Genomic DNA, 13390 nt, shown 5'->3' with positions numbered 1-13390 from the left:
TTGGTTCTGACAGGAATGAAGCTTTTGCGCTGCCCTGAGAGCGTGCTTCATTAGCATGCTTCATTACACAAATGCAGAATAGTTTTGTCAAGTACGACTTCATCAATTCGCATAAAAAGGGACAGCAAAGGTCTATTTTCAGTGGGCTGTTTGTCACTCGAAATCTCTGTGGATTATCGTATACCACGGAAGGCAAAAGTGTCAGACGAAGGAGACGGCGGGCGATTTTTACTTCCAGAGTGATCGGGTAGAAGCTGAACACAAGAGGACGAGATGCAGCTGTGAGAGGAGCAGAGAGGCGGCAAAGCAGGACAAAAACTGGATGGTCGGTGGAAGGAGGGAGGGAGAGATGGAGAACACAAGGTAGAGGAGGAGGAGAAAGGGAAATAATGAGACAGTAAAATGAGAAAAGGCTCGGATAAATTGAGGAAGCGAAAGAGATGAGGCTAAAAAAAATGAAAGAGACGAAGGGAGAAAAGCATCCTTAGCATTTAAATGAGTCACGACGGAGGGCAGACCACCCTTCCCCTCGCAGCATTTGGATTCAAGACCTGGAGGTAATGAGGAAGGCCAAAAAACAGACAACTTTCCATCTAGAATATTAAACCTCGTTTTATCTCGGTGAGAAGCCCGCATTCATTATCCGGGATGGAAATACTCACGCGTATGTCTGAATATACTCTGAGAACGCCGTCTGCTGTAATACACGGACTTTTAAAATGCTTGGTTGTGTGCATAATTTCATGGTTAATGGTCTAATGTGTCACAGCCGTTCCACACGGAGGCGCATATTTCATATAATAATGATCTTCAGAAGGTCCGAGAGTGCCGCCACCTTTTCGGAAAGTTCTGTCAAAAAAAAAAATAGCGGCTTTAGCGGCCACACATACACGCCCTGTCAAAAGTTTTAGGACACTGTCTTATTCAAATAAAATAGAACCTGTCCTACAACTTTTGACAGGGGGTGTATTTCATCATATGGATGTGATCAGGGCAGGACTCTGATCATACATGTAAAGTTTCAGGCAGATTGGAGCATGTTCAGGGCATTTACACAGCATTTGAAATTTCATGGCAAAGGATCAAAATTCCAGAGGCCGCCACGGACACGCCCTTTGACTTTGGAAAAAGATTTTAATAACTTTGGATCATTAAGGCCTCCTGTATGTACTGGTGGAATTTGAGGTGAATTGGAGTTTCCCCCTAGGAGGAGTTCACTCAAGAAAAAAATGAAAAGTGGGCAAAATCTTACATTCAACGCAAAATAGCTCACTTCCTGTTGGGTTTGGAATGTGGCTGTCACTGACTTTTTTGTTCAGCCTGATGTGCTGCATATGTGTACCAAATCTGGTAGATACACCCCCTGTCAAAAGCTGTAGGACAGGTTCTACTTTATTTGAATGAGAAAGTGTCCTAAAACTTTTGACGGGGGGTGTATGTGCAGCCGGGTTTGAGCTTCTAATGAAAAGTGCGCCGTCAGTTCTATCCCGTCGTGTGAATAAAACATGGGGTAGATTATCAAGCTCTACAGCATGCGTGATTCCTTCGCACTCCAAGTCCTGTGGATTTCACTCAGGTGGGGGGGATCTCTGCGCACATGTAACCACACACACACACACACACTCTACTAGTGTGTTGCTGGCAACCCCTGGAGGTCTGGGTGGTTATGTGTTATGTAAGGAGCTCAGGAGAAGAGAGGTGGGGGTTTCTCACACACCGTTCACGCTCAGGCTTATCGCCCCGGGGCTCTGCAATGAGCTCGGTGTGACTGATAAGAAATGTGTGTGTTTGTGTGTGTGAGAGAGAGAGAAACGGTGAGAGGTGTATGAATTTTTGAGAGTTTAAACCTTAGCTGGTCTGTGCGTGAGGACATGTTAATGTTAACGTGTGTGTAAGCAAAGGAAATGGAGCACGGGAAATTTAAGTGTGTTTGTGTGTATTTGCATGGCTTCCTGTCAAAGTGAATCTGAAAAAGCTTTGATCTGTACGGCTTTTTTTTTTCTCTCTCTCTCTCTCTCTGCTATTTTTAGCACAAAAATGAGAGCCATATTTTTCATCCAGAAGCTTCACAAAACCTTTTCTCTTTTAGGAAATAAAACACAATTCAATTAAACTCAGGTTCTTATGATATGCTGCTCAGTTGGTGAATATCTGTATTTTATATCTGCATCAATAATGCATTTACTCGCTATATCAGTCGACAAATATGTTAAAAAATAAGCGTATAAAACAGCGTGCATGCTGTGTCGAAGCACTCTATACTGTCACAGAGAAACGTGATTGGGAAGCAGCGTGTCTGTGCAGGCAACTTTGCTATGGTTGGGATTTGAGGGGGTTGTTCTATAAATACACTGTGTGCTGGAGGAGAATCTAGGTTGCACAAACACACTGACATACCAACATGCAGTCCTGCAACAACGCACAGTGCAAACCACAGAAAACATACGCAGCTCTGACAGCTCATACACCGCACAGGTTGAATTTAACTTCGCCATACGATAAAAGACGAAAGATGTCGTTGAAAAGCCAATTTCAAACTGAATAATTAAAGCAGCTGTCGTGCTTTCAACAGACAGGAACTTCAGGTGAAATAGGCGGACATGGTCTCGACAGAACAGACACCATGTTCAGTGAAGAGGCAGAGTATATGTTCCCTGACAATCAAATGCATGAAACAAGTCAAACACAATCAGCTTGTAGCAGCCACTCGGATCACTGACAGCAGCGTCGTCCATCCTGTGGGACAGTGTCTGTTGTAATTCGGATCTAAAGGCCACGACAGGGTGTTTGTCCAAAGCCAGTCTGACATGAACGCAGCTCCGGAGCACCGACATTAACGGGAACCAGAGAACATCACAGTGTGTCATCATCCATTTTCTTCTCCGTGCAGATTGAACGTGTAGCGTCTATAGAATGTACCTGGAGCGTCTTTCTGCATGCATCAAAGGATGCCCGGTTTGCTACGAAATCCTAAAAGGTAGCAGTCACAGTGAATGCCATGTGACTGCGGTTGCAGCAGCATTACATTCAGCAACAGCCGCTATGATCGAACTGGCTAAAACAGGATTAAATGCTTGAATTGCTGCCTTAATACAGCTTTGCAGGGTTTGACACAGGGTCAATAGTCTAGTGAGTAAAAATAGATATTATGTCCCAGAGACAATAAAACTATAAAACTGGTGATCTGCTCCACATATCCGATGAGGAGCATTACTTCCTAAACTGTATGTGGAAATTCATTGGTAGAAAATAGGATAACTAATGTTTCGGTAAAATCTACCGAAAGATGATTATAGATTAGAATTATACAAGTCATGATGCTAACATTGCTGGTAAGTTTTCATATTAGGGCTTTTAACTGCATATTTTACTGCAGTAACACGTCTGTGTATGCACACTGATGTACAGGTTTGCTGCTCATATTTTTCAAGGATAAGGCTCTTAATGTCCTCTATTTCGTATTGCCAGCAACTGCCATACTATTGCCAAATTATAAATAATAAATTGATCCACCAATAAGTATTGTCTGTGAATCCTGAAGGCCTCATTCCATCTACTCCTCTGTGCCACAGAGCTGAAAGTACTCACTAGCACATCACATCTGAGGCTGAAAATAGTCCTCGACAAATGCACGGAAATGCTTGAGAACCTGTGTTTGCTAAAAAAAAAAAAAAAAACTACTGTGCACAGCTGTTATGGGAAATAGCTGAGCTTTTTTTAAAAAACAAAACAAAAACATAACAGTACATCTAAAAGATGTATCTTTAGTAGGTTAGTACATCATGAATTACGTTTAGTTTATACTTTCGACAAGCGTCCATTTGAAGCTGTTTGTAATGTGACAAAGAGAAAACTTTGCATCCCATAGTCTTCAATATTGCTAACCACTCTAATAACATGGACTCCCTGTGTAGGATACACCAGAGCTGACTACTGTGGAGCCTAATGTCATTTACAGACTGAAAAACTGTGCTATTATTGTTGCAGTAAAACAACTGTGGAAGCATTAGTTGGGTTTCCTTTACAGTTTTTCGCAAAATAAAAGCGATATTTCTAAAATTTCGACAAAGTATATTTGCGCTTTCAACATGTTTCCATTGAAGGTTGTTCTGGGCAGAAGCATCGTAACTCTCGTAAAATATCATCCCGCGAGATTTCACTGCAGGAAGATGGACGCCCAAAACCTGTTTCTGTCTCCTTCTAACACTCTGCATTCCTCTGCTGTTTGCTGTCTAGTATGGCAGTGATGTTTTTCTCAAGAATAACGGCAAGAAAAGTCTCGGTCTCCTCTTCTGTCCACACGTACCGCGCCATGTTTACTCCGAGAGAACTGGTCATGTGACCAGGTACGTCACGTCCGGTGACGTATAATTGCGGAAAAAGTATTTCTGTTGCGCTTTTGCGATATTTTTCAATATCGAAACATCTAAAAAACCACCTCATGATAGCGTAAAAATTTTTTCGCGATATTTTAGTCCTTTTTCAAAATTCAGGTGTTTCCATCACCAGTTTTTTTATTGCATTATTTACATTTTGCGCATATCTAAGGGTAATGGAAACGCAGCTAGTGATGGATAAACTAACTAGATAGAGATGTCTGTTTTGACATACCAATGTATTGCATCACATTCATACAAAAGTCACATGAACCGATTTGCAGCACTGTCTGTAAATGTCCTGATCTAAACAGCTGAATAAAAAGGATAACTGCTATGATATAAACACATACTAGTACATAGCATCTCCTACACAGTCTGTAGCAGCTCCGTGTTCTTTACTGTTCTCAGACAAGCTAATAATTGTTATCTTTTGCTGCCGCACAACTTCCTAACGCGACGCTTCTGTTGCCTCGTGCGCTCCCCCACTAAGGTCGCTCTTTACAAGCCAGAGCTAAAATTAAAGCAGTCAAAACACTCACGGTGGCACAGCACATGAAGACGATGACGAAAGTCCCGATGACGCCTCCGATTCCCACCAACCAGGTCATCCTGAGGAAGAGGATCACTCCGAAGATGTTCTGGATGCACGGCAGGTAGACGCCCATCAGAGTACCAAGCTGGGGAGCCTGGAGGAGGACGAAGGGAGAAGATATTGTAATGAAAAAAAAAACAAATCAGCATTTAACCAGCAAAATTCATGGATCCATAATTGAGGCCGACCAGTGTATCGGTTGCCTGATATTTGATTATCACAAATAGTCAGAGTATGTTGTCCAAAGTACGCCAGTCTAGACACCATGATACAGAAAAAGATGTTTGGAGGAATTTTCAAATAGCAGCATCATGTGTTGTTTATTTTTCCCAGCAGACAGCACTGCCTGCAGCACATGTAGCAGAGCATGCAGAGCAGATGGTGGTGCGGAGTCAAATAGTGTCTTCAGAGTACGTTGCTGACTAGTTTGTGAAATACGTTGCTTGAAAGTGAATAAACAATGACGCCATCATTTTCCCTTTTCAGTATACCTCTAATCTATGTATAAACAATATCCTGAAATTCACTATCAGCCCCCAAAAATCCACTATTGTTCAGATTCTGATCAGTAAGATTAATTAAAAACGATTGATGTGTGGTCATCAGATAATGTTATGATTTTACAAATAAAGTTTCTGTAACATTACAATTAAATAGTATAATAATAGTATAATTTTAGTGTAGTGTCACTGCTGCTAAAAGCCAACAGTGAAACACTAAATGACTCCGGCTCCAGTTAGAATCAGTGGAAGCCAACACACCAGCCATTTCTGCAAGCGCAAAGATCCAAAACAACATGAGGAAAATACAACACAGATGGTCATGCTGCCATTAAGGCAAAACAGACATTTACTTGTAGGACTTCACAGAAGATTACGTTCAAAGGCCCAATTTGTAATTGTAATGGGGAGCTCTGGGTTGAACTAGCTGCTGTTGCTGCATTACTGGCTTTGTTTGCTTTGATTTATTGTCAACACATGCTTGTCATTCTTTCTTTTCTCACTGTAGCTTAACAAGTTGTAATATTTGCTATGTATTTACCATAGCTGTAAAAAAAAGATACACTGTAGTGTTGAGATGCTTGAATAAAAGGCTGACAAACTGTAAGCCAAACTGCTTTAATTTAAGGCTTCCCCACACTGCTGCCTGCTGTAAACCCCCCCGTTGACTTCAAGGATAGTTACAGGAAATAAAGAAAACTTTGAGATGCAGAGGCAGCCATGAGACCGACCTGCTCAACGAATGGATGGAACGTTATTGCAATTCTTAACGGGCTCATGTTTTTTGTGATGGATTTGCTGCAGTGGATAAAGACAGAGCTGCTCTCTACGTCTTCTCGCTGTACCAGAATCAGTTTCAAGGCCATTCTATTGAGAGCAATTACCGACACCTGGAGACTGAAGACGTGTTTCGTCACACGTAATGATTAATAGCAGGTTTCTCTTCCTGAAGGTTTCTGGATGCTCTTGACGTGTGCGTGCTCATTTGTTTGTGTATAGGAGTGTGTCTGCACCATCCTGATGGCATGTATTAAACCTGAAGGACACATCAGCTGACCCTGTGCGCAATAGAGAAATATTCATTTCCTGCTCAAGGACAGCTTGGTCAATGACGGGTAATTATGCCAATATCCAGCCATGACCCATTTCACCAAGTTGGAGCTCAGACCTCAACTGTCTCATCATTACATCACAGACAGATGTCCGCTCTGCATCTGTGGCGCATAAATACAGAAAAAACAGGGTGAATAAAGGGCAGATTAGCAGTGGTTTAAGTCAGCAAAGAGGATTTGTCCCAAAAAGGAGAAAAATTCATGGATGAAAAACAAACATGACACAAATTCATCTCACATGAGTAATTTAAGCAAAACAAAGATTATCAGCTCTTAAAGAATACACACACTGGACAGTTTACTGACTTAGTGTAAGGAGGGATTTAGTTTGAAGACCAACTAGAAGTTTTTCTTTATGATGGAACTACTGAGTCATAGATTTAGTGACACTGAGTTGTCTGAAAATTGACCTAAAACTCCAACAGGTGACACACTTTCAGATAAATGGCTCCATCTAGAAAATCAAACAATATTTAAAAAAAAACAACCAAGAATTCTCGATGTTATTGAGGCACATTTCCTAACGGTTTAACCTATAGGGAAGAAAGTAATAGCTGGAGTTTACATGGCGTTGGACTGTATGTACCCGTTTAGATTTTTAATATACGACTTTTTCTAAGTCTTGGAGGACAGTACAGAAACGAATGTGTGTGTCCATTTATGGAGTTGAAGTTTGGAACTCTTTGAGAAATGAACTTAAAAGCTGTGCAAGTGTCTACAAATTCAAAAAAATGTTTAAAGATAAAATAATGTCAGAATATAGAGAAAATGATAATTTTGGAATGTGAAATTCCAATAAGTAAGAAACATAAATATATATATTTTGTTTGTGATTATGTTTGCCTAACTTGTGTTGACCTGGTGAGGAGTGGGGTTCGAAAGGTTGCTTATTATTATTTGTTTTTTTTGTTTGTTGTTGTTTTTTGTTTTTTTATGAAACACGGGACAGCGTTTACAAGATTTATCTTCCTGCTGTTCCTTGTTTGTGTCATTTGTATGTGTATTTTAAATAGTTAATATTTCAATAAAGAGAGTGTGTAACTGGCAAAAAAAAAAAAAAAAAAGTTGATAAATTACATAAGAACAACACTGACCACTCTGATGAGTTTTGTCTGACAGTGTTACCTCAGCACGTATTAATGGTGGTCGAAATAAACTCATTATAAACAGGTATAAGCTCCATTAAAATTATTTAACTCTTCACTGAAAAACTGGGCTGGTTTATTATCAACTTTAAGCTATTAGCTTATTGCAGATGTATCAACATCAGTGCAAATAATGTCCAAAACAACAGTGCAGAAAGGTAAAGATATGTTAGGACTCATTCAGGAACAGTGTCACTATTAGATAGTTTTTCAATCTTTAAGCTTTGTCCACTGCAAACTGTGTTCATCAGTAAAATTTAAAAGGTCCTTATCTAAAAACATTACTTTATTTAGAATATTTTAATATGAAAAAATGTCTGTTCCCCCAAATAATAATTTCAGGCTTTCTAAATTCTCAGTGGGTTCCAAAGTGTTTGATGAAATAATGATGCGCTTTGGAGAGAATCGTAAATGGTTGCTGGCTATCAGCTGGGGCCACCAATTCATTTCTTCAACAGTGGTTATTAAGTTTTCAGAAACAGGATGGACACTCTACAAGATGGAGGATTTAAAAAAAAAAAAAGAAAAGAAAAAAAGGAAGACCTGCACTGGGAAGTGGCAGCAGATGCTGAATTCATAAACCGCACTTTTAATCAAATCATCCTGACAAGTGGCTGACATCATATGAATAATACTGTGTCTGGTGCTACAGTATGTGATTTGTTTGGAGAGGCTCGCTTCCAGCATTAATAATGCACTGTTTGCAGAGAGGAGAGAGCAGGAGCTGCAGAGAGAAGCAGAGACACGACGAGTCCAAACAGGTCTCACAAATAGAATTATCTTCTAATTTCCTTCAGATAAACAACAGAGCAAGAGCTCACACTTGCAACTGTAATTAGCGAGCTCATCACTTCAGAGGCTCCTGACCGAGTGGAGAGAAACAGCCCGTCAACTTTGGAATCGAATCGTACCAAAAAACATAGCATAAATATGGTGAAGATAAGAACTTTTAATAAACATTCTTCAAAACAATGCATTTTACAATCGCGCGACGTAAAAGAACAAACTATTTGAAAAAATACTGATCTGCATTAGAGAGTGATAAAATACAACCAACTGTTCTGAAGGACAGTCCAAAGACCGACACATCGTCTACAAAACCAACCATCTGACACAGATTAGTGCTGTATTACTTCTGTATTTGTATTTTCGTTTCCACTACTATGGCTCAGAGTTGCATTTGCCAGCAGCCCTCACCAGGCTGCTTCCCAAAATGCAACCAGTAACCCAGCTGAATAGAGCAGGGCCTTGGATGTGTCCACAGAAGAAAACGGTCACCTGAAGGAGCGAGTTAGCGACATGTCCCAACGTCTTCTACAGCTCCTCAGAGAAAAGGAGCAGTTCCTCTAACAGCAGCACTAAAAGGCTGAGCTGCTCAGTAGTTTCCTGGTACTGCTGGTGTGCAGCACACTTCTTTGATCGACAAAGCAAATGAAAAAAGCTAAAACCATTTTAAAAAATCTGGACCGATTTATTAATAGAGTATCTGACATCCACCCTCTGGTCAGACAAGTCTGAAAATTTTGATGCAACTGGTTCAAGTTTTCATTAATTTCTAAGAGAATTGTCATTATTATTCATACAGTCTAATGAGGACACTCCACTGTAATCTGGCACAAACTGCTTCTTGCTTTCCCACACAGCTTAACACCCTAACCCTGTCTAAAACTATTCTGATAAATTATTTTTGACGCCATTTCCAGCTTCTTATGTTTGGATATTGTCAGGTATAGTGTGTCTTCTATAGCAGTAAAGAAAAGGGAGAATGTTGTCTGGTTCTGGACTTGGATCAGATGTCTGTCTAACGGCTGCGATTGCTTCTGTATTTATTGAGGTGTGTGAAGCATGTGCAGGTGTTAGGGTGCACTCTCTAGATGCCATTTTTAATGAATATACTCATGGAAACTGGCACTAGTTTGGCTTTAAACCAAACCAAACCTGCAAGCTTGTTAAAGAAACCTCCACTTGCAGCCCCTAAATGAAGAACCAGATGGAGATAAAACAGGCTATTAAATATTCTGAGGAGACAACTGCACATACAGTTTTTGGTGGACGTTGGACAGCAACCACTAAAGATGTTTAACTTCATGTTATTTAATCCTGATGGAAATCCGTGCAACAACAATGTGCACAGTAAGGTCCACCTCCAGCAGCTAGTTTCTACTGGCAGACATTTTAAACTGGACTTTACAGGGGAATTATTTACAGACCATTTAATTAAAAGAATGAAATGACAAAAACCACCTCAGAAAAACAAGCAGCGATGGACTCAGCGATAGCAGATACCTTCATCCAATATTCAACAGAAAGCGTAATTAATCCACAATGAATTAACAGTTTATTCTGTGTATTGTACCATCAACTGCTGCAGAAATTACATCTTCACACAGAGAAATACACGTCTAACTGTGCTGTTAATCTAATATGCTGTGCGTTTTACTGAGTGACAGCTATATATTCATTTTGCCACAGTGTCAGAGTTTTTTCTGTGAGCGTATTTGTTTTTCACGGGCCTACAATGCAACCTACAACTTCCCCTCTCCTACAAGGTAATCCTCACAGCAGGGAGTCTCTCAGCCCTCAGCCTCGCTGTGCTTTAATCAAAGATCCACATCTTGGCCTCCACAGGTTAGCTCGAGGGAGCAGCTGAGAACAAACCTCATTCATCTCTGTCACATCCCCCAATATGTGATAATGATTTGCACAGTTTGTCCATTGTTTAATGTATGGAAATCAGATTGTGACTCACTGCCCTTCAGTCTGTGACAGGGAGGATTTTTTTCATTATCTACTTGTCAACACTCTTGATAATGCTGTTTTTTGTGAATCTGTAAACACTGGATGGGTTTCCATCTCTAAAACTACACATGTATTATCTGGGTAATATTTACTCTTACTGATCTCTGCATCCATGCTTTTATGATAAGTCAGACAGGAAGTGCAGCATCACTGCAACATTGTGTTTCTTCATTCATCGATAAAAAGAGTGTAGCCATTGTATACATTTAAACTAAAAATCTACAAGGATACATGCTTAAAATGACACAGACTGATGCATATAGTATACAACTAAGAAAGTGTTGAAATAGACAAAAAAATATCAGGATAAAGAGGAGCAATTTTACCAGTGCAGGTCCTCTAAGAACCAACAATGTCACCTCATTTCACCCAAAAGCAAAGTTCTTTGCTTTGCCACCCAGCAGCAATGCTGTAATTAAAAAGACTGAGTTTCCATTGGCAGGCCCTTCAGGGACTTGGTGTGTAATATACATTAGCAGTCAGAAAGGTAACCCTGCCATCAGCACTTTGTTATTCGACCTAAAACTGCTGCTGCTGCACAAAGTGGGCTGAGGTCAGTTTGTAATAACAGGTAAGTTATTAAAGAGAAACCTGTGTGCATTTACATACCGTAGTGTACAATAACAGACAAAAGACCTTCAAAAGGATGCAGCTTTATAAAAAAGGAAAAAGGGTTTTCAAAACAGACACATCCTTTGCAGTATTAACTCCAGACCAAAACAGGAAAAAAGAGTTGTCTGAGAAATAGTTGCAGCTGTAACACCAACTTCCTAGACTGTTGATTTTATCAAGAAGAGATAAGGAAAAAGTACGGCTTTGTAAATTCAAATAGCAGACTGAGGTTAGACTGTGGGATCCTAAACAGATAATATCTTAGCAGAATATTTTGTCAGAAAAGCTTACACAGCAGCAGAAGACTGAAGTCTTATTTCTGTCCTCCACTGGTTTTCACACACATCTGCAGACTTAGAGGGAGGCAGGTTGAAAGCACAGAGTGACTGAAAATAATGCAGATTACACTAATCTGCCCTAAAAGGTGTGTAAATGCTATTCAGTATTACAACAACACAAAGGTGTTTGTGTCCCGCAACACTCCACGGGAGAGTAACAAAACCAAAGTAGGCAACAACCCTCTCCAGACTGCAAAATGTCATTTTCCTCGCCTGCTCCTGCACACAATGGAGAGCCACAATCAACAGACCTTCTATGCTGGCCCACTGTGCGAGTGTCGCCGGTAGCTCACAGCTGAGTGGTAAATTATAATCCAGATTCAACAATAGGCGGGCTTTGAACAACCTTGTTTATCTGCTAGAAATCCTGGTTGTTACATAAGATGTACATAACATGACAGAACACCTCGGCGGGTTTGGTAAACAGCTACCAAAACACAGAAAACCTGGAGAACTAATGGATGCCCTGTAATGACTTTTTACTGAGAAACAGTCTGAAACAGATGGAATGCTTGTGTATGCATCGAATCAATGACCCTGTTGGGAGAAAAGGCCGGACGTTTATTGAAAGTAACGCTTTTCTATTTTCATTCAATTGCCGTTTGATTAGTTCATTTGTGGACGGGGGAATGCAATCCCAACCGGCGTCTGCTCTGAAGGACGCACATGCTCGCACAGGATGAGTCTGTTTAATGGGGCTGGGAGCAAGCAGTGCGATGATTTCCCCGGAGACGGAACCACCGTGAGCACAGGGAACAGCGGCTGCTGCAGAGCCACAGGTAGGCCGGCGGGGCACCGCCGAACTAGGAATGAACAGCTGCCCACCGACCCCCTGGGAAGCGCAGTCCAACGGATGGCTCAGGTGTGGGAGACACACGACAGGACCTTTCAGTGCATCTGCTGTGGCACCCACTTCAGAGTCACTGCCTCCTGCTGCCCTACCACTTACCACTAGCTTCTCACCAGACTGGACCTCTCCGTCTCTGTTTTCTAGCTCTTACATCCATCAGGAGCACTTTATTCACAGAACCTGAGTGGCTCCATTAGGAAAAGAAAAAAAAACAACCCTGGACTTCACATTTCTGTTCTTTAAAAAAAATCTATTTTTCATTTGAAGACAATCTTCAACACACACAAAAAAGCTTTTAAAAATATTATGCTTTCTTTCTAATTACTCAGAAGCATTCTAATTGGTTCAGTTAACAGAACAGTAATTCTGCAAAACCTTAGATTATATTAAGCGACAACTTTGTGATTTATTCAGTACCAAAGTTTTTAAAATCAAATTCTTCCTCACAATACTGTGCAGGACAGTTGTGGAGTCTTTACAGTAGGGAAAAGAGCGTGGATGTGGTAAATAGAATATTATTAAGGCATGGAAAGGGTTAAAGGTTATGCCAGATGACATTTTTATGGGAAATAGAGAAATGATGCCATTACAATTTGAAAAAATGGACCAAGGATAAAGAGGAGGAGGTCATTGTACGTCTAAATAGCAATTATGGTGTTTTGAATTTCAGGTAAGCAATTATAAATAAGGTAAATAAAATGTGTTTTTGGTAACTAGTAGGATTCATCTGAGCTGGGATGTGAACTCCAGTTTCCTGCGTGCTAATCCACCATCTCACAGCTACTTCTTCTTCACAACAGCTGGAGCTGAACTAAAACTATGAACACATAAATGTAAAGGTGTGTGGTGTCAAACTATTCAGGTTAGACATGGTCATACATGATAGAAATGCTTTTTAGCCGTCTAAACGTAGCTCACCCTGAACCACAGAGGCGCTAATGCCATTTTTAAACACAGACAAACCCATATTTTTTTATTAAATTCACATAACACATCATTTGTTGTACACTGCATGGATCATTGTTTCCTTCCTGTTCCTACGTTACATGCACAGTTTTACTTC

At 40.5% G+C, this 13390-nt stretch overlaps 1 protein-coding gene across 3 annotated transcripts in view; it reads right to left on the bottom strand.

The window, feature by feature from the left end:
* The window catches only part of LOC110958080 (solute carrier family 12 member 5-like), a 191205-nt gene that overhangs the window by 35876 nt on the left and 141939 nt on the right, over positions 1-13390 (bottom strand). For all 3 annotated transcript variants that reach the window (XM_051947897.1, XM_051947898.1, XM_051947899.1), the window contains exon 4: positions 4919-5065. In XM_051947897.1, the coding sequence (XP_051803857.1) occupies positions 4919-5065 (147 nt within the window). The remainder of the gene's footprint in view (positions 1-4918; positions 5066-13390) is intronic.

The sequence above is a fragment of the Acanthochromis polyacanthus genome, chromosome 5, assembly GCF_021347895.1.
Source record: "Acanthochromis polyacanthus isolate Apoly-LR-REF ecotype Palm Island chromosome 5, KAUST_Apoly_ChrSc, whole genome shotgun sequence".
Taxonomy (NCBI): Eukaryota; Metazoa; Chordata; class Actinopteri; family Pomacentridae; genus Acanthochromis; species Acanthochromis polyacanthus.
This window is presented reverse-complemented; position numbering and strand designations above follow the sequence as displayed.